Source organism: Peromyscus maniculatus, chromosome 5, assembly GCF_049852395.1.
Source record: "Peromyscus maniculatus bairdii isolate BWxNUB_F1_BW_parent chromosome 5, HU_Pman_BW_mat_3.1, whole genome shotgun sequence".
NCBI classification, from domain to species: domain Eukaryota; kingdom Metazoa; phylum Chordata; class Mammalia; order Rodentia; family Cricetidae; genus Peromyscus; species Peromyscus maniculatus.
The window spans coordinates 136,622,051-136,643,018 of record NC_134856.1 but is presented as its reverse complement, the minus strand read 5'-3'; the positions used below and the strand labels follow the sequence as shown (position 1 = coordinate 136,643,018).

The 20,968-nt window shown below is 47.1% G+C and overlaps 1 protein-coding gene across 2 annotated transcripts; it reads right to left on the bottom strand.

The window, feature by feature from the left end:
* Positions 1-1,767: 1,767 nt before the first annotated feature.
* Positions 1,768-14,741, bottom strand: Txndc15 (thioredoxin domain containing 15). 2 transcript variants are annotated; one of them, XM_006976771.4, is made up of 5 exons: positions 14,351-14,741; positions 10,361-10,842; positions 6,931-7,094; positions 3,080-3,210; positions 1,768-2,304 (listed from the first exon to the last, which is right to left on the bottom strand). In XM_006976771.4, exons 1-5 carry the CDS (start codon positions 14,724-14,726, stop codon positions 2,108-2,110), a joined length of 1,350 nt encoding a protein of 449 aa, XP_006976833.2. In that variant the 5' UTR covers positions 14,727-14,741; the 3' UTR covers positions 1,768-2,107. The 2 variants fall into 2 exon arrangements, with proteins under 2 accessions (XP_006976833.2, XP_006976834.2); XM_006976772.4 differs by having other exon boundaries at positions 10,361-10,836.
* Between the last annotated feature and the right edge of the window lie 6,227 nt (positions 14,742-20,968).

Here is a 20,968-nt window from a genome sequence, read left to right as displayed (position 1 = left end):
AAACGATGCTGCATTCTATTATCACTACAGCACACTGGAGAAAGGCCAGAGGTAAACACATTCGAAGGTCACCCGGGCTGTGCCACAGAATACGGCAGAACCATTCCTCTAGGCTTGGAGCCAAGTGTGGTGGCACACACCTGGAATCTCATAGTCAGAGCCAGAGGCAGGGGGAGCCAGAGTCCAAGGCCAGCCTGAGCTACATCTCAAGATTCCAAAGAACAAAATCCTACAACAAAGGTCTGAAAGCTATGCAGCCAATAGTGAGTTATTCCAAGCTTCAGGTTACATTTGAAATGAAGACATTTGATAGCAGTAATCTCAGAGTTATCCATATAACTGAATCAGTATGGCAGAGAATTTTAAACAGTAGCTGGTATTCACATAGTAATGGTTCAGATGTTACTGTGAGAGAGGAAGTAGACTTACTGGGATCACTAAGGTTTTTAGTTTGTTTGTTTTTCTCTCTCAGATTTGTAATCATAGGCCAAAGCTCTCAACTGACTGTCTTTATAAGCTGGGCAAGTTAGGTAACCATTCTCAGTCTCAGTTTGCTCATCTGTAAACAGACATAATGGTATCAGAGTCACAGTCTTTCTCCAGTGGACACCCAGCAGGGCTGTTCGTGACATTACATACACCATAAAGTTGTAAGCTCTCGATATGACACTCTATTTCTATAGAAAGAGGAGTGTTTTATACATACTGAGCTAATGTCTAACACTGGAAGCAATTAGTATAAAAGTAATTTATTAAGGCATGGTATACATGCCTTTAATTCTAGCACTTCGGAGGCCGAGGCAGGAGGATCTCCATGAGTTCGAGCCCAGCTTTGCCTACATAGCAAGCTCCAGGCCAGCCAAGGCTGCATGAGACGCTGTCTCAGAAAACACAAAGTACAGAGGCAGGTGGATCTCTGAGTTTGAGGCCAGCCTGATCTACAGAGCAAGTTCCAGGACAGCCAGGGCTACACAGAGAAACCCTGTCTCTAAAAACCAATAATAGTAACAATAATAATGATAATAAAAAGGTTTGTATAAATTATACGTGTTAATATTCTGACCTGCCCCTTGGGGCAGCCCTGCGTCCTGATGTAAATGCCTGATTTAAGGAAAAACCCCTCCCTTCTCTCTCTTCCACTCTCTCTCTCCATTCCCACGAGGTATGTACCCTTGAATCCTCCCTTCTTTCTGTCTTTCCCTCTTTCTCTTCATCTCTCTATTATAATAAACTCATTTCCACGCGGATGCAGCACCTGGATTGTGAATGAAGTGCCACTGCCCACCACTGGCCGGCCTCCACTACATCTGCCCAGCAGGTTTTCCCTCACGCATGGGACTCCCTTGTCTGGTCAGCTGGGGGTCCTCCACGAGCAATATCACAACAATGTGTTGTCTCTATAAAAATTTTTATCTTTTGTAAGTGTATGAGGGGTGCATGCTATGCTAGGTTTTTCAATCGAGTTTCTCTGTAGCCCTGGCCACCATGGAACTCACTGTGTAGACCAGGCTGACCTTGAACTCAGAGATCCTCCTGCCTCTGACTCCTAAGTGCTGGGATCAAAGGCGTGCACAACTACCCCCCAGCTCAGTATTCAGAATTTTAAGGCTCAAATAACGCACACTGGTTATATAACCGACTAAGGCTTATGCTCCAGCACAAAGTTAACATGTTTAAATTAGAATGTTTGTTTTTTTCCTAAAATCTGCCATTTAGAAACAAGTGAAACCTCCTTGAATTCTTTCAGAGAACGCAGAGCTCACAAAACAAGGGGCACGTGACTCTTTATTTTTCATCAGGTGCTACTTCTAGGCCCACAGCCACCTTAGTTACTCCTCTCCCAAAACACTTTCCTGCTTAGGGACACCAGAAGAGAAATTCATTGTGTTCAAGTATTGAAAACAGGAACAGTCAATTCTAGTGAATACTTTTCCATCTTCAAATTGTCACAGTAAAAACACATTTAAATGTCATCTTTTTAGCCTGTCAGTAGTTCAACAAGAACATGATTCTTGACTCTGACTTCCGCTGCAAGTCAGCGCTTCAGGGGAGGAAATGCCCATGACTGTAAGTCCGGCGGATGCCTCCTCTCCCTTGGGTTGTGTCTCTACTCCACATGCTCCTGCTCTTGTCCTGGAATCAGCCACCGAATGCTCTCAGTCCGGATGGTAGCATACATAATAAAACTAATTAAAAAGAATAAGGAAAATACAAGCAGCCAATCCACTGTCTTTACCAATGTGCTCGGGAGAGGGCCCATTCGGTCAGCCTGAGTCACCACCACGTTTTTCTTGGCTTCTATACCTGAAAGACAAATCAATTGTTTCAAATTAGAGAGAAAACACATCCAAGGCTTGTCTGAAGTGTAAGCATGACATGCAAACTGACAAGGGACCCTGAAATAAACACCGTGCAAGCGTATCTTGGAAGGGTTTCACCTGCAGTCAGAGTCATGTGTCCCTTGCCTTTCTTCCCAGGACATCAAAGGACCAGGAATCCCTCCAGCAGTTCAAAGCTAAAGCTCCGGAATTTCTGCAACTCCTCAGAGCTTTTCTAGTCAATGTTCTGTTACAGTGCCTTTTGTTCTCTTAAGACTAAAGCTCAACGAGTCAGACCACTCGCAAATGTTCCCACAGGTTGGTTTATGTTAAATTCAAGATGCCTTTAAATGAGTTATTGAAAGAACTGTTCCGACAATTACCCCCACTGGGTCAGTGACCACTACAGACGCTGGGCACCTGGACTTCATCTACAAGCACCAAACACAACGTCTTCCTCTCCCCACACCAGTCAGGGGTCCGGCTCAGGTCCAGATTCCCAGCGACCTTACAGTACTCTCGCCTCTGAGCTACGAGGATCTCTGCTCTCTTAGAAGGAAACTGAAGCCAGGCGGTGGTGGCACACGCCTTTAATCTTTAATCTCAGCATTCGGGAGGCAGAGGCAGGCAGATCTCTGTGAGTTCCAGGACAGCCTGGTCTACAGAGTGCGTTCCAGGACAGCAAGGGTAACACAGAGAAACCCTGTCTTAAAAAAAAAAAAAAAAAAAGACTTCCTCCTCAGGGTGTTCTTTCTACATACCTGTCTGATTGAAAATGAAGATCTTCAGTGTTTCCAGAGTTCGGTCTGTATGATTAAACCTTGCCATTGGTTTAGCTCCTTGGAATAATAAAATGTTGGGGACAGCTACAGTGCCAAATCTGGTAGAAAGGCTGAAGAGAAGGAGGCAGTTAAGTTAGAAAGCCCAAAAACACGCTTTCTCACATGACTACTCTGTATCCAACTTTCGACTTTTGGCCTGTTCCTCGCCACTTCTTATGGGTCAGGGGTAGGGCGCTCCTACACTGCCATCCAATGCAATTGCTATTAGCCCATGGTTCCAGCCATGACCCAATGATTCCACTATTTAAATCCAGATGTCAAAACAACTCAGACCAGAAAATTCTAATTCATGGATAAAACACAGTGTGTCAATTTTCTTGACAGAAAAAAAAAATTTCAAACTTCAGAATGGCCATCCCTCCCTCAAAAAAGATCAGCATACAGTAAGCAATTCTTTGGCAAACTGGTGCAAAGGAATCCATGACTCAAGCGGCACACCAGTCTGCAGGATTGCTTGGCCCTCGCACAGAGCAGTCCAGACTCTGGCAGTGGTCTGACGACAGAACCAGCTATAACCTTTGGGGAAATTACTGAACCCCACTAAGCCTCAGCTTCTCCTGTCACTGAACGATCATTGTTGGGTGAGCAATGTCAGGTTTGTCATTCAGACATTGGCATATGAATCAAACACATTCTGGGCCCTGTAATGAAGACAAGTGTCTTCCATAAACGGGCTAAGGAAGTCGGCGAGGCAGACTCCAACAGCCTCTGAGAAGGGAGCACAGGGAAGCAGCCAGACCTAAGTCCCAGAGTCTAGTGTACGCTTTTGGGCCTGATCACCATTGCTAGCCCTAGGCCAGGCCCTGTCGACAGTTTCCTGGAGCAGACAGAAGCTAGGGATGCAGAGATGACAGTGGATAAGAGCACACACTGCTCTCCTAGAGGACCCGGGTGGGGAAGACCCGGGTGGGGCAGCTCACCACCGTCTGCAACTTCAGCCCCAGGGAGCTGACACTCTCTTCTGCCTCCACATACATGCAGACACTCACATACCATATGTGACGGCTAATCTTGGTTGTCAACTTGACCACATCTGGAATCAACTAAAACTCAAGTAGCTGGACACACCTGTGAGGGATTTTCCTGATTGGATTATTTGAAGTAAGAAGATCCACCCTAAATATGTATAATTTGAGTTAAGAAGACCCACCCTAAATCTGGGCATCACCTTCCGGTGGCAGCCTACATAAAAGGACATGGAAGAAAGAGGCTTTTGGCCGGGCGGTGGTGGCGCACGCCTTTAATCCCAGCACTCGGGAGGCAGAGGCAGGCGGATCTCTGTGAGTTCGAGGCCAGCCTGGGCTACCAACTGAGTTCCAGGAAAGGCGCAAAGCTACACAGAGAAACCCTGTCTCGAAAACACCAAAAAAAAAAAAAAAGAAAAAAGAAAGAGGCTTTTGCTTTTTGCCTGCTTGCCCTCACTCTAGCTGGCAAGTTCATCCATCCTGCTGTGGAGGCATCCATTCCTTCACTGATATTAGAACCTACTTCTTTAGAATTCCAACATAGACTGAAGGCCAGCTAAGATATCCAGCCTTGTGTATTGAACAACTATTAGATTCTTAGGAGACAGCCATTATTGGACCAGCTGGACCACAGCCTGTAAGTCACTCTAATAAATCCCTGTTTTATATATATAGATGCATCCTGTCAGTTCTGTTCCTCTAGAGGACCCTAACACACTATAAATTAAAAAGCAAAATAGATCTTTAAAAAAGTGATAATTGCTAATTTGAGGAATAATTTATTTCTTCATAAACAGTAAAAACACATATATACTAAATCAATCAATCAGTCAGTCAATGTAAGAAAATACAGGAGAAGCCAGGCACGGTGACGAACAAGCTACAGTTGTAACCTCCCACTGCTGCGCCCAAGAGAAAAGCGATTAAAAGCCCTGAACAGCAGTAAAGAAATATAAACAACGATAATGTAACTATAAAGGGATACATTCACTTATTAATATATTAAGTGTATAATTATTATAATATGTTGATGCATAATTTGTAATATGCATACAAGAGTAAATATAAGTGTGGTGGCTCACACCTGTAACCTCAGCACTTGGGAGGCTGAGGCAGGACTACTGAGAATTCAGGGCCAGTCTGGGGTACAGAGTGAGCCTCTGTCTCAAAAAAGAAAAGAAAAGAAAGTAAATGTAAATAGGTATAAAGAAAGAAAAAACAGGAAAAGAAAAAGAGAAGAAAATAAAGGGGCTGGAGAGATGGCTCGGTGATTAAGTGTGCATACTGTTGTTGAAGAGAACCAGGGTTTGGTTCCCCGCACCCACCTCCAGTGCTCACCACCTCCAGTGCTCACCACCTCCAGTGCTCACCACCTCCAGTGCTCACCACCTCCAGTGCTCACCACCTCCTCCAGTGCTCACCACCTCCAGTGCTCACCACCTCCAGTGCTCACCACCTCCTCCAGTGCTCACCACCTCCTCCAGTGCTCACCACCTCCTCCAGTGCTCACCACCTCCTCCAGTGCTCACCACCTCCTCCAGTGCTCACCACCTCCTCCAGTGCTCACCACCTCCTCCAGTGCTCACCACCTCCTCCAGTGCTCACCACCTCCTCCAGTGCTCACCACCTCCAGTGCTCACCACCTCCAGTGCTCACCACCTCCAGTGCTCACCACCTCCAGTGCTCACCACCTCCTGAACTCTCTCTCTCTGGGGATCTGACACCCTTTCCTAGCTTCTTTAGGTACCCATATACATGGGCACATGCACAAAGACAAATAATTTTTTTAATATAAAAAGGGGGGGCGCTGGAGAGATGGCTCAGAGGTTAAGAGCACCAACTGCTCCTCCAGAGGTCCTGAGTTCAATTCCCAGCACCCACATGGTGGCTCACAACCATCTGTAATGAGATCTGGTGCCCTCTTTCATATACATAATAAATAAATAAATCTTTAAAAAAGAAAAAAGGGGGGCACAGAGATGGCTCTGTGGTCAAGAGCACAGGCTGCTCTTTCAGAGAACCTGAGCTTGATTCTCTGCACCCATATAGTGGCTCACATAACTCCAGTTCCTGCGTATCCAGCAGCCTCTTCCGGCCTCCATGGGCACGTAGTACACAGCCATATACGTAATTAAAAATAAATAAATAAAAGCATTTTTAAAAGATGACAGTTTAAAAACAAAAAACAAAACAACAAAAAAGACTAGACACAGCACAGCAGAGTGCTGGAAATGACACCGAAGGCCACTGTCACAGAGACACCCGACCAGGACAGCACTTGTGCTAATATTTAGTCTGGTCAAGACCATACAAGGTCCTCCAGCAATGTCCCTGCCAGCAAATGCCATACCTGCCACTCATACACACACACACACACACACACACACACACACACACACACACACACACACATACACACATAACAGGACTATTTCATTAGGATGTGTAGAAACCGGCACCGCCACGCTCAGAGGAACCCGAGAACCAGCAGCGTTCACACTCACTTTTCTCTTCCACCCTCCCAAAGTCCTGTTGCCCTTCCCTGCTCGTAGCTTTTTGTTGTTGCTGTTTGGGTTTTCTTTCGAGACAGGGTTTCTCTGTGCATCCTTGACTGTCCTGGATCTCGCTCTGTAGACCAGGCTGGCCTCGAACTCACAGAGATCCGCCTGCCTCTGCCTCCTGAGTGCTGGGATTAAAGGTGTGCACCACCACTGCCCAGCTCCCTACTTGTAACTTAACCAACAAGGGCCTCATGTGACTACAGCCATCAGCTGAAAGGACAAGCCACAAGCCCACCAAAGATACCTGCTGTGCTGAGACGCATCCAGTGCCAAAAAGCCAAGAGTTGGGAATGCTCGAGGCAGAGAGTTAAAATGGGGGGCCAGGCTGGCAGAAAACCGGCACCACGGAGTGTAGAAGAGGACCAGCGTACAGTCACTACCATTTGGGTTTAGAAAATCCATAAGGTCCTGTAGAGAAAGAGAACAGTTAGAAGTGAGCATTAAATGTACATGTGTGGCCTAGACAAGGAAGGAGGAAGGAACTCGTTAGGTTAAAGGACAGCGTGGTCTCCATAGCAAGTTCCAGGGAAGTCAGGGATACATGGAGACCATGTCTCAAACACAAAGCAAAGCAAAACAAAGTACATCTATATGCTTATGAAAGGATACCCAAGAAGGACACCTCGCTGGGCGGAGAGGAGAAAGGCTGATGCCCTTGATGTCAGGACTTGGAACCAGAGAACACAGGAATTAGCAGAAAAGCACTATGAATGCCAAGGTACAGTCATCGCAGTGCTTTCTTAAGTAGTCAACTCAGTACTAAGTACTCACAGCATATACAGAACACGGCCCAGGCCCAGGCCACGGAATTGTACATCACAAACGCTATGGTGTGGATCTTTTAAGATTTATTTTGCTACGTGGTAGTGGTGCACACCTTTAATCCCAGCACTTGGAAGGCAGAGGCAGATGGATCTCTGTGAATTTGAGTCCAGCCTGGTCTACAGAATGAGTTCCAGGACAGCCAGGGCTACACAGAGAAATCCTCTCTTCAAAAACAAACAAACAAAAAAAAAAAGATTTCTTTTTATTCGTGTGTTTTTGAGTGTGTGCAATATATGTATATGTGCACACAGATGTCCATGGAAGCCAGAAGAAGGCATCAGATCTCCTGGAGCTGGAATTATAGGCAGTGTGAGATGTCCATCATGGGTGTTGGGAACTGAACTTGGGTCCTCTGGAAAAGGCGCAGGCATTCTTGTTGGAGGCTTACTCCTCAGCCTGTGGAGTATTGGAAAATAGCTCCAACATCAGAAGGTAAGCTCTAGTGGGAGGTCATAGGTCACTGGAGCATGCCTTTGATACTGTTATGAGGCTCTGCTGCTTGTCTGTGTGCCTGGTGCTTGTGGTAGACAGAAGTGGGCATCAGACCCTCTGGAACCAGAGTTACAGATGGTTGTGAGCTGCCATGTGGGTGCGGGGAATTGAACCCAGGTCCTCGGAGCCATCTTTCCTGCCCCTGGAGCATGCCCTTGAAGGGGATTGTTGGACCTTGATCTCTTTTGTTCTGTTTCAGTCACAGGGTCTCATTGTGTAGCTCTGGCTAACTTGGAACTCACTCTACAGACCAGGCTGACTTCAAACTCTGAGAGATCCACCTGCCTCTTCCTCCCCAGTGCTGGGATTAAAGGTGTGCGCCACCACGCACCTCGATCTTGTCATTCTCTTTTACTTCCCCATCCCCAGGAGGTGAGGTATTTTTCCAACACGTGCTCCCACCATGGTATGCTGCCTCACCACAGGCACAAAAACAATGGAGCCAAGTGATGGCTCAAAAACTGTGAGCCAAGAGAAGCTTCCTCTCTTGAAGTTGATTACCTCAGGTTGTTGTTTCAGTAGGAAAAAGATAACACATCAGACAGTTCCCAGCCGTCATCCTGGCAGAGTTAATCTCGCTGTGTACGGCCAAAGGTCAGTGCCATTCAAGGGAGCACTGTGTCCACCACAGCTGTTGAAGCTATAACCCAGCCTGCTTGGTCATATGTGGGACAGAGCAAAACAGTCCTGCATGGCCTGAGGACAGTGATTAGGAGAGACTCTGGAGGGAATGTGAGCCAGGCTGACCCTAGCCCATGGAGAAGCTTCATGAATTAAATATACTATGCCCTCTATGGCTCCCAGAGCTAACATTTGTTTCTCTCATGTAAGCAGGCTGATTGCAGCCTGCTCTTCTGGCTTCTTAACCATCTACAGAAACTGTCAGCCATCATTCTAGAATACCTTTGAGGAATCATCATTTATCGAAGTATCTGGAAACGTGGCTGGGTTGGGACAACGGTCTCACTCACTGCAGAACAAACACTAGACTCACATTCTTTAGAGGAAGAGAACTTTGTCACTGTAACACATGTTCCAGCATAGATACACAACTGTAGTTTTGGTCATTCCGATTTTCTTTTCTTATAAAAAGATTTATTTTTATCATTTTTTAATCATGTGTGTGTATCTGAGTGTGGGTATGCATACCTGAGCACAGGCGCTCAAGGAGGCCAGAAGAGGGCATTGGATCCCCTGGAGCTGGAGTTACACATGACTGTGAGCCATCCAATGTGGGTGCTGGCAGGTGAACTTGAATGCTCTGGAAGAGCAGAATGCTCTGGAAGAGCAGAATGCTCTCTCCTCACTGCTGAGTCATCTCTCCAGTCCCTCATTCAGACTTTTGAAGAACATTTATTTTTTGGTGGTACTGGGGATTGAACCCAGGGCCTTATACATGCTAGGCAAGTGTCTTATCACTCAGCTAGTCTCAGCTCTAGAAAGAGAAAAATGTTGTGATCGTGATCCCAAGCACCTATCTGTCCAGTAGGATGCTTTTGAGACTTAGTGGTAAATTATCACAAGAAGGACTAGCTTCTGGTCACCTAAAAAACATCTTTTCAGGACTGGAGAGATGGCTCAGCAGTTCAGAGGACTGTTCTTCCAGAGGACCCAGGTTTGGTTCCCAGCACCGACACTGCAGCTCACAACTGTCTGTAACTCCAGTTCCAGGGGATCTAACACCCTCACACAGAGTATATGCAGGCAGAATACCAGTGCATATTTAATTAATTAATTAATTTTTAAAAATCTGTCCTTTTTAAGACAGCTGGCTGGAACACAGCTCAGCTAAGAGAGTGTTTACATGGACAAAGCCCTGGGTTCGATCCCCAGCACCACATAAAGTGTCATAGATCAGGCCTGTGACCCCAGCATTCCAGGGGTGGAGGCAGGAGAATCAAAGTCTAAGGTCATACATAGGTCATCCTTTGCTATAGCAAATTCAAGGCCATCCTGGGATACTTGTCAAAATACCTGTCTTTTCTGAGACCTGTCAAAAAGCAGCAGCTAGCTGCACGCAGAACTCAGCGTTCCCAGAACTGGGGTTACAGGTCTGCACCACCAATCAACCCAGTGTCGAATAACAGACTACGGTAATATTCTTCTTTTTCCTCTGCACACTGCTGAGAGCAAGTCACTCACACTACAGCATCGTTCAACACCGTCCACATGCGCAGTGGACAGAGACGAGGCGAGGGTGGCGGCACCCAGCTAAGCCCAGGCGGAGAGCAGCTAGGCAATGTCCATCTGAAAGTTAATGAGTACTGGAGTGTTCAATCATAAGGTGAGTTTGGAGGGACGAAGGAGTGACACAGAGACAGACAGACAGACAGACATTATTAACGCAGGCTTCCTACCTGGGACATGTTCAAAATCTTCAAGGTGAAATTTTCTAGCCCAGTCACATTCCTCTCCTCACAGTTCACTTTGGGGGACTTGAGGCTGTCGGTGCTGTTGGCATCCTCGGTGGCTACCGGCTCAGCCTCCGCCGCTCCAGGCTCAGGGTAGTACTCCTCCTCCCGCTCCGAGAAGCCGCCCGCACCGTGCAGTGCGAAGAGGCTCTCCTGGCCACATCGTGGGTCCTCCTCTCCCAGGGCACTGCAGGTGCCATCTCGGACCTCAGCGCTCCGTTGGTCCTCAGCTGCACCCGGAATCACCGACAGCACCACCACGGGATCTCCTCGAGGACCCGGCCCCGGCGAGGCCTCGTCAGGCTCTGCCACCCTCGCCTGGTCCCGACGGCCCTGCACTGCCTCCTCTTTGTGCAGGTACAGGGCCCCGCCCTGGAGAGCTGGGCCAGGCTGCTCTTCCCGCCACGCACGGCCACTCTCCTCTGCAACTGAAGCAGGGCAGCATACTGTCATATCTGATTCGAAAGCAAATGAACCCCAAAGACTTACAATTCTCTTCCAAAATACCCTGGTGGAGAAGTTTCCATTTTCCTATCAGAGAGCCACTCACTTTCTCTACTTATCAAGACCACAGTCAGGGATGCTGCATTGATAGATGCCAAATAAGAAGATAACCACAGAACATACTAGAAACCTGCAATTTGCCACATGACGTACAATTAAAAAATAAACAAACAAATAAAAAAACTTCAGTGAAGACCACCAGTTAGGAAAAGATAACAGAGACACTAAGAAAATAATGGATGCTGGCCCACATCTCTAAACCCAGTATTTGGTAGGCAGAGGCAAGCAGATCTCTGTGAGTTCCAGGCCAGCCAGGGCTACACAGTGAGATCCTGTCAAAAGAGGGGAGGAGGGATTTCTTCTTGAACCTGACAGACTGACCACATGTTGAGCCATGCATAAAGTGACAATTGTATCACTAGTTTCAAGTAAATTGCTTGGGAAATAAAATTAAGATGGAGGGCACTGGGCCCATCCTTCCAGGAAGCACCACCCAGAGTCTGCCCCTTGCCACCATTCAGCCTTTCTCAGGAGGCTCTCTGATGCAAGAAAGAAAGCCTAAAGAGGAGAAGCCAAAACAGGCTGGGGCTGAGGGGGCAGCAAACCTGAACTTCGTAAAGGCAAGCCTTAGCATGCTTTGGTAACAAATGAGAAGATGCCACCAATGTGCGGGAAATATACAGGATGCTGTGAGAAGCAATGAGAAAAGATGTACTGGGTCCTAGCACATGAAAGCCAGTGATGGTAGCTGGGGGTGCTTACAGTTCAGAGAGATGTAGAAGTACCACCACCGAGTTCGAGTCCCCGGTAAACACAAGCAGAATCCACCCACTTTCCCCCACTCCGCTAACCCTGCTCAGACCCGGCTACAGCCACCTCCACTGTACAACTGCTATACTGACCCATCTCCCAGATCTCCTCAGCGCATAACGCTGCTCCTCACTGCAGCCCAAGTGGAACTAGAAGTTGGCCAAACCTCTTCTTGCTTCTCCCCAATAGAAAACATGTTCAGTGACTTCCCCTGCCCTGTGTGATTTATACTCTATACTGCCCGGTCTCTGGTCACTCTCACAGTCCCCGACTGGCCTTGGACCAATCCTAATGGTTTCTCAGCTAAGAAAGTCCTCTACCGCGCCTCTTCACCTACAGGTGGATCCAATATCCTTCAGATGGCGGCACTAAACTTATCTTCTACAAGGGCATCTATCCTAACCTTTAGACTAGGGTAAGCAGTCCCCAGATGACACCCAATGATGTCCTGGGGCTTTCCATGATGTATTTTCCACCCTTATAATTCACTTAATAATTTGTATTCATTTGGTGTCTGCCTTGCCCTCCAGATGGAAAGGCAGGCTCTCTACTTCGTCTAACCCTCCCTGCTCGCCAGTGCCCAGTAGCACAATGCATGTGATGCATGGGAAGACTCTGACAATGGGCCAGATGTGGTAAATCACACCTGCAATCAGTAATAGGGAATCTGAGGCAGGGGGATTTCTCTGACTTCAAACTAGGATGGGCTGCATCCTAGTTTGTGAGACAGCTCTCAAACAAACAAGTAAAAAGAAAAAAATAACAATCTGCTATCTGACCGCCTAGTAAAGACTAGCATAGGATCCTGGATCTCAAGAGCAGGTGTTCACTCCCATTCCTAGGCACCTGGGCAGCACCCCGAGCCCCAGGTGCTAATCAATCGGTCAGTAGTGTCTGCTGGGGGGAAAAGGCTTCATATTTTCAGCCACTCTGAGAAGGAACCAGCTGGGATGGTTCCTTTATCCTCTGCCTATATCCTAGCCACATGACCAATGCCCTACTCAGTTGGGACTATCCTCAGGGTCTGCATGAATGTATGAATATATATTTTGCAATGAGCTTACAATGACTACCAACCCTGGAAAATCTGAGAATGTAATGAGGGACTATCAATGTGTGCACTGAATGTAAAGAAACTAACATTGTTTTGTTTCTTTTCCTTTGTATAGCAGAGGCTAGCTCTGAACTCCTGATCCTGCCTCCACCTATGCAGTATTGGGATCACAGGCCTGTGCTGCCACATCCTGCTTTTAAAGCAATAGTAAAGAACTCCAAGATCAGGGTGGCAGAGGGAAAGCTAGGTACCACTCCCATATCTCATGGCTCCTGCAGCAGAAACAGTGTAGAGCCTTAGGACAAATACACAGGCCAAAGAGAGCAGTTTCCCAGTATTGCTGCTTTCTGGTGAGGGACGGAACAGGCCTGTAATAAGCCCTAGTAAAGTGAGCCAGGAGAACCAACACTCACCCATTTATCCCTTGTCTCAGTGCCTTCAAAGTCAAGGGAGCCTATTATCCTATACACCTTCCTCACTTTTAAGGTCAGTGATTAAATAGAATAAAAATACAAAATTCTGGCTTGTGAGATCTGGTAGACATGGCTTACACCTTGGCCCTGTAACACTGACATGCGGTTTTCTGGTTCTAAATTTCAGTTTCAGGTTAGACATACAGCAAGTGGGAACGATGAGGTCTGTAGTCCCAGCACTGGGCAAGCAGAAAGCTCACCAGTCTGGGGCCAGTATGGGCTGTCTCAAAATAAAACAGCAACAACAACAACAAAAAAAAAAAAAAAAAGCTTGGTGATCACAACCCTTGGGGGGCGGGGGGCTGGAGAGATGGCTCAGCGGTTAAGAGCACTGGCTGTTCTTCCAGAGGATCCACATGTTAGCTCACAACTGTCTGTAACTCCAGTTCCAGGGTCCTGACACCCTTAGTAGGCAAAACACATGCACAAAAGAAAAAAGAAAAGAAAAAAAAAGCCGGCTAGGGTTACATGAAATCCTGTCTCAAAAACACCAAACAATAACAATTGGTGTTACTATGAATCATCTTTCTCTGTGCTCAGCATTGCCTCCCCAGGGAAGGAAAAACCTTTTTCTGTTCAGAAATGGACTTTAATACGGGTGGATAAAAGAGCATGCAAGAACTCCGCTTCCCACTCCAGGCCCACAGAATGGATTCCCTTCCTCACTTAAGTGGGTCCCTATATGCCATCTTCAAAAAGTGGTCCAGCAAGATAGACTCCAGCATGGACTTTGAAGTCAGAGAGACTTCAGGCTCTGATATTTACCAGTTAAGTACGAACTGACAAATTCGAGACGACAGTATTAACAGAAGCTGTCTCCCGGCGCTGGTGGAAGAAGGACGGGATGGTGTAGAGCATCACGCAGGGCTCTGGGATTCTCAGGCCATAACGAAAGTCAGGTATTTGTTACGAAGAGGCTGTTAATAAAGTGCTCATCACAAAAGGGTGGGCCTCGGCAAGCGCCTAACACTCCCTCGGGTCAGGCGGGCTGGGGGCTGAGCAGGCTCGCCACCTCCCCCGCCGCCCCGCAGCGCCCCGCGCCGCCCCGCACCGCCCCGCACCGCCGGCCGGGGAGCCGGCCGGGTCCGCACTCACCGTCCAGGCCGCGGGCCGGAAGGCCCAGCACCCACAGCAGTATTTGCCACCAGCAGAGGAGGTGCATGGCGCGTGACATGGAGCCGCGGCGACAGCCACCGCGGTGGAAGACAACCGGCGCACGGCAACGGGAGTCGCGCCCCCCACCCCAGCGAGGCTGGGGGAGGAGACCTGAGAGCGCAGGCGTGGCTGCGGGCCGCCATCTTGACTCCTGGCGGCCGCCGCAGACGCCATCTTGGAGCCGGGCGGTTGGCTTCTGGCCAGTTGTGGACGACCTGTACTGGAAGCCGCTGTGGGAAACACCTATCAAAGGCTTGGGTATTTTCGAGGTCAAAGCAGGGCTCCAGCAGACGTCGATAGTCCCCTCCCATGTCATCTCCTGGCTGCTTGCAGCACACACTGCACCTGCCAGCCCAGAAGCTTGTAGGTGCACAATGGAGGAGGGGCAGAACCTTGGGAGGCCGCAGTTTGTCCGATCTATTACTTCACCATGCTGCACTAGCTTGTGTTGCCAGACAGAGGATAAATGAAGTCAAGTGTGAATTTCATATAACTGCTAAGTTTCTACAATATGTACTTCTTGTAACTGAACAGCCTATCGTTTACTACATCTGGCAAGTAAGGTTTAATTGGTTAGTTGGTTTTAACGCTGGGGCTCGGAGGATAATACTAAGAGTATGACACTTTAGCATGCTGAGTACTTTGAACTAAAGGGCAGTGGAAGGCCTCTTTAGAAACACCTTCAGAGCCAAGAGGCGTGGTGGTTCATGACTCAGCACTAGGAAACGTGTGAGGCAGGAGAATTACTGTGGGTTCCAAGCCCGTCAAGCCTACATGAATTCCAGACCATCCTAGTCTAGAGTGAGACCCTGTCTCAAAAAAATGAGAGAGGGAGGGGAGGGGAGAGAAAGGGAGGGAAAGGGACGGGAGGAGGAGGGAAAGATGGCTTTGTGGTGAGGAGCACATGTTGCTCTTGCAGAAGGACAGGGGTTACAAGCCAAGGCCTTGGCACTCTGAGTCAAGAAGCAGTAATACTTAGCTTGGTGCCAGCTACTGTCACTCAAAGCCCAAGGCAATAAGCCTCTGGCCTGAGGACTTAAGAGCTACAAGTCTCAGGTGTTAAAGTCATGGAGCCAGACCTGGGGCAATGGCTCACCTGTTAAGAACAAAGGACCAAGGTTTGATTCCCAGCACCCACATGGCAACTCACAACCATCTATAACTCCAACTCCAGAGATGCAACACTGCCTCTGGCCTCCATCAGTACCAGGCACTATCACACACACACACACACACACACACACACACACACACACACACACACACGCAGGCAAAACACCTATAAACATGAAATGTAAATAAATAATTATTTTGATTTTTCGAGACAGGGTTTCTCTATGTAGCCCTCACTGTCCTGGAACTCACCCTGTAGACCAGGCTGACCTCGAACTCACAGAGATCTGCTTGCCTCTGCCTTCCAAGTGCTGGGATTAAAGGTGCGTGTCACCATTGCCCAGCTTATAACTTTTTTTTTTTGAGACAAGGTCTCACTATGTTGTTATAGAACATTAAGATATGTTACAGCTGGGCGGTGGTGGCACACGCCTTTAATCTCAGCACTCAGGAGCCAGAGCCAGTTGAAACTGTGAGTTCAAGGCCAGCCTAGTCTACAGAGTGAGATCCAGGACAGGCACCAAAACTACACAGAGAAATCCTGTCCCGAAAAAGACAAGAAAAAAAGATATGCTACATTTGTTTATGCTGTGGAACATTTGGTTTTTTGTTGTTGTTGTTTGTTTTTTGTTTTTTGAGACGGGGTTTCTCTGTGTAGCTTTGCGCCTTTCCTGGAACTTGCTTTGGAGACCAGGCTGGCCTCAAACTCACAGAGATCCACCTGCCTCTGCCTCCCGAGTGCTGGGATTAAAGGCATGTGCCACCACTGCCCGGCCAGAACATTTGTTTTAATTATGCAGAGATGTGTTGTATTCTTTTTGGTTTTTTGAGACAGGGTTTCTCTGTGTAGCTTTGCGCCTTTCCTGGAGCTCACTTGGTAGCCCAGGCTGGCCTCGAACTCACAGAGATCCGCCTGGCTCTACCTCCCGAGTGCTGGGATTAAAGGCGTGCGCCACCACCGCCCGGTGTGTTGTATTCTTTTTATGTTGCATTTGTTTGACTCTGTGAAGCTGTGTTACTGTGCCTGTCTAAAACACCTGACTGGTCAAATAAAGAGCTGAACAGCCAATAGCAAGGCAGGAGAAAGGATAGGCGGGGCTAGAAGAGAAAACAAATAGAAGGAGAAATCTGGGAGATCAAGGAGCAAGAAGAGGTCAGCCACATAGCCAGACACGGAATAAGAAGGAAAGAAAAGAAATACAGAAATAGAGAAAGGCAAAAGCCCAGAGGTAAAAGGTAGACAGGATGATTTAAGTTAAAGCTGGCAAGAAACAAGCCAAGCTAAGACTGGGCATTTATAAGTAATAATAAGCATCCGTGTGTATTTATTTGGGGGCTGGGTGGCAGACTCCCCAAAAGAGCCAACGAGCAAAAAGAGTGAAAACAACAACACTATGTAACCCTGGAGTTCACTACATAGGCCAGTTTGGCTTATGAACTCACATCCATCTGACTGCCTCTGCCTCCAATGGGATTAGAGGTATACACCACCATGGCCAGCCTCTTTTTTAAAAGATTTATTTTTATTTTGTATGAATGTTTTGCCTGCATGTGCATATGCATACCACAAGTGTGCTTGATGTCTGAGGAGGCCATAAGAGGTTATGGAACTGGAGTTACAAGCAGTCATGAGCTACCTGATGTGGGTGCTGGGAATTGAACCTCAATCCTCTGCAAGAGTGGGAAGTGCCCTTAACCTCTGAACTATTGTTTGTTTTTGCTCTTTGGGGGGCCCACCACCCAGCTCCCAAATAAATTCACACACAGAGGCTTCTTATTACTTAGGAATGCCTAGCCTTAGCTTGGCTTAGTTTCTAGCCAGCTTTTCTTAACTTTAAATTATCTCATCTACCTTTTACCTCTGGGCTTTTCCCATTCTCTTATTTCTGTAAATCTTACTCTTACTCCGTAGCTTGCTGTGTAGCTGGGTGGCTGGCCCCTGGAGTCATCCTCCTTCTCTGGCTACTTTCTCCCTTTCTTTTTTTCCTCCCAGATTTCTCCTATTTATCCTCTCTGCCTCCCAGCCCCACCTCTCCTTTCTCCTGCCTTGCTATTGGCTGTTCAGTTCTTTATTAAACCATCAGCTGTTTTAAAGAGGCACAGTAACACAGCTTCACAGAGTTAAACAAATGCAACACAAACAAAAGTAATACACCTTAAATAATATTTGCTAGGCTGGCAGGCCAGTGAGCTTTCCAGAATTCATCTGTCTCCAGCCACACACAATACAGGGTTATAGCCATTCATGGCATGCATAGCTTTTGCTGGGGGTACTGGGGGCACAAGCTGGGTCCTCATGCTCTTTCCTACCGAGCCCTATCTGTAGTAACATTTTCTTAAAAACTATTTCATCTAGCGGGCTGGAGAGATGGCTTAGCGGTTAAGAGCATTGATTGCTCTTCCAGAGGTCCTGAGTTCAATTCCCAGCAACTACATGGTGGCTCACAACCATCTGTAATGAGATCAGATTCCTTATTCTGGTGTATATATAAAATATATGAATAGATAAATCTTTAAAAAATAACAGAAAACATTGTAAGAAATTATTTCATCTATAAAACGAGGGTGGAATACATAGTATCCCGTGGCTCTGTAACCTCGATGAGCACAGGGCCTGGTGGGCAGAAAGCACGGCAAAGCAGGCGCTGTTGCTAACTGGATCATGCAGTTCTAGGACAACTAAACTCTCCTTTTGTCCATCAGACAGAATGTCAGATCAGACAAGTGCATCACTAACCTGACCCCAGGGATGAGTCTTATAGCCATGCTTTTACCATGGTAAGTCCTCAAGAGTGTTCAGGGGAATCTGCAACAAAGAACAGATGAACCAAAAGATGCGAGTTCTGGAGTTTATCTACAATCAGTTCATGCAGCCTTACTGTCTCCCACACTTCCTCCATTTTATCTGAAGAGTGTGGCAAGCAAATAGGACAGAGCACTGGAGGGAATGTGAGTTCAGGAGATGGGGATGGTTCCACTCACGTGTGCATTCCAGCCTGTGCACACCAGTGTCACTGTGACCTCCCGTTTACTGTGTCCTTCCCCCTCCAGTTTTACTGTGTGTTCTGTGTTACAGGTGCTGTAAATGTTTAACAGGTATGATGTTGTGCTGGTGTGTGTCAACTTGACACGGGTTATAGTCATCTCAGGGGAGGGAACCTCGGTTGAGAAAATACATCCTTAAGATTGAGCTATAGGCAAGCCTCTAAAACAGTGGTTTTCAACATATGGGACATGACTCCCTTGGGGGCCAAACAACCATTTCACAGGGGACACCTAAGACCATCGGAAAATACAAAATATTTACATTGTGACTCATAACAGTAGCAATGTGGGGGGGGGGTCAACCCATTGTGGGTGAGGCCATCCCTGGGCTGTTGATTCTGGGTTCTATAAGAAAGCAGGCTGAACAAGCCATGGGGAGCAAGCCAGTAAGCAGTGTTCCTCCATGGCCTCTGCATCAGCGCCTGCCTCCAGGTTCCTGCCCCATTTGAGTCCTGCCTTGCTTCCCTTCAGTGATGGACTCTGATATGGAAGCATAAGCCAAATAAACCCTTTCCTCCACAACTTGCTTTTGGTCATGGTGTTTATCACAGCAATAGAAACCCTAAGACATAATGTATACGCACCCTCTAATGTCAATTCAGGAAGGCAGCAGGATAAACCCTAATTAGACTATCTCTGTTACCAACAGGTGGGGCACCTGCCCAATTCCAGTGACATGATTAAAACCTTCAGGTCCATCCTGGGTTTTGCTGGAGTTAAATCTGTGTCAACAATACACATGGCCTAGGATTAGTCATATAAAATGTTGACACTAATTACAATTGTTACATACAGCCACACACCTGCACCTATTAGAGTCCTAGCTCACCCTTAATAAACCCACTTGGATTTTCTTTCTTTCTTCTCAAAGTAGGCTTTCTGTTTAAAGCCTGCTTAGATTTTTTAGTCCGAGGAATTGTAAGATCTTCCTTCCAATCCCTCCTAACGTACAGACAACACCTAGACAAGCACTGTGCTTTAGGGCACTGTAGTAAATTATTTCCCAGTCACAATTCAGCATCCCAGTGCTGTTTGATGGTGTCGTTTTGCTACAACCTGGTCACAGGTAGAATCAAGCTCCCCTCTTTGAATCTGTGTGGGCTGCTGGTCCATGATCCCTCCACAGAAGTCTTACATGGCCTTAAGACTCATAATAGTTAGGGCTACACAGCCTCATCCTCTTTTGCTGGAGGATATGCACAGGAGCCCATGCCACACACTGAGCATTCAGACTATGCTGAGTTTGCCATACTTTGGAGGAGCTCACACGGAGAAACCCTAATATAGCAGCAGCAGGGAAGGGAGTAAAAGAAGCCATTGGCAGTGAGCAAGGCTGGGCCACCACTCCTCAAGTGTGGGTAGAAAAGTGTATACTACACAGATGATATAGGTGATGGTTTGAATGTAACTGGCCCCCATAATCTCATAGGAAGTGGCACTACTAGGAGGTGTGGCCTTGTTGGAGTGGTTGTGGCCTTGTTGGAGTGAGTGTGTCACTGTGAGGGCTGGCTTTGAGGTTTCCTATGCTCAGGATTCTGCTCAGTGTCTCAGTCTACTTCCTGTTGCCTTCTGATCAAGATGTAGCCAGCACTATGTCTGCCTGTACACCATCATGCTCCCTGCCATGATGATAATGGACTGTGTAAGCCTTTACCTTAACTAAATGTTTTTCTTTATAAGAGTCACTGTGGTTATGGTGTCTCTTCACAGCAATAGAAACCCTAAGACAACTTATAAAGACCTCAATCTTCAAGATATGGGGTGTCATTGAGCTTCTAACCTTTCTCCAACTTCTGGTGCACTTCCTCGATTGGAACTGCACTCTTTCTTAATAAATTGTCTACTCACTAATCTTAAAAATATAACCTTAATCTAAGAACTCTGGTGGCAGAGGCAGGAGGATCTCTGAGTTATAGGCCAGCCTGATCTACAGACTGAGTTCCAGTCCAGTCAGGCTATATAAAGAAACCCTGTGTTGAAAAAACAAAATATAATAATAATAATAATAATGAAAAATAAAGCAGCTCCCCAGCACTGCCAGCCTGTCCCAGCCCCACTGAGAGACCTTGCAATAGGCATTCCGGTAAGTTCTTCCCAAATACCTGATTCATAGAATTTGTTTTAGGTTTATTTTTATGTGAACTTACATATGCTATCATTAATTTAAGAGCACCACATGCATATAGGTGCCTGGGGGAGGCCAGATGGTATTGAATCCTCTGGAACTGAAGTCATAGGCAGTTGTAAGCTACTTGATGTGGGTGTCAGGAACTGAACCTATGACAGATGCAACAACAGCAGTACATGCTCTTGAATGTGGAACCGCCTCTCCAGCCCCGTTTGCTTTCTTCAGACAAGTTCTCTCTGTGTAACCAGTGGGCTTCGAACTGTTGCTCCTCC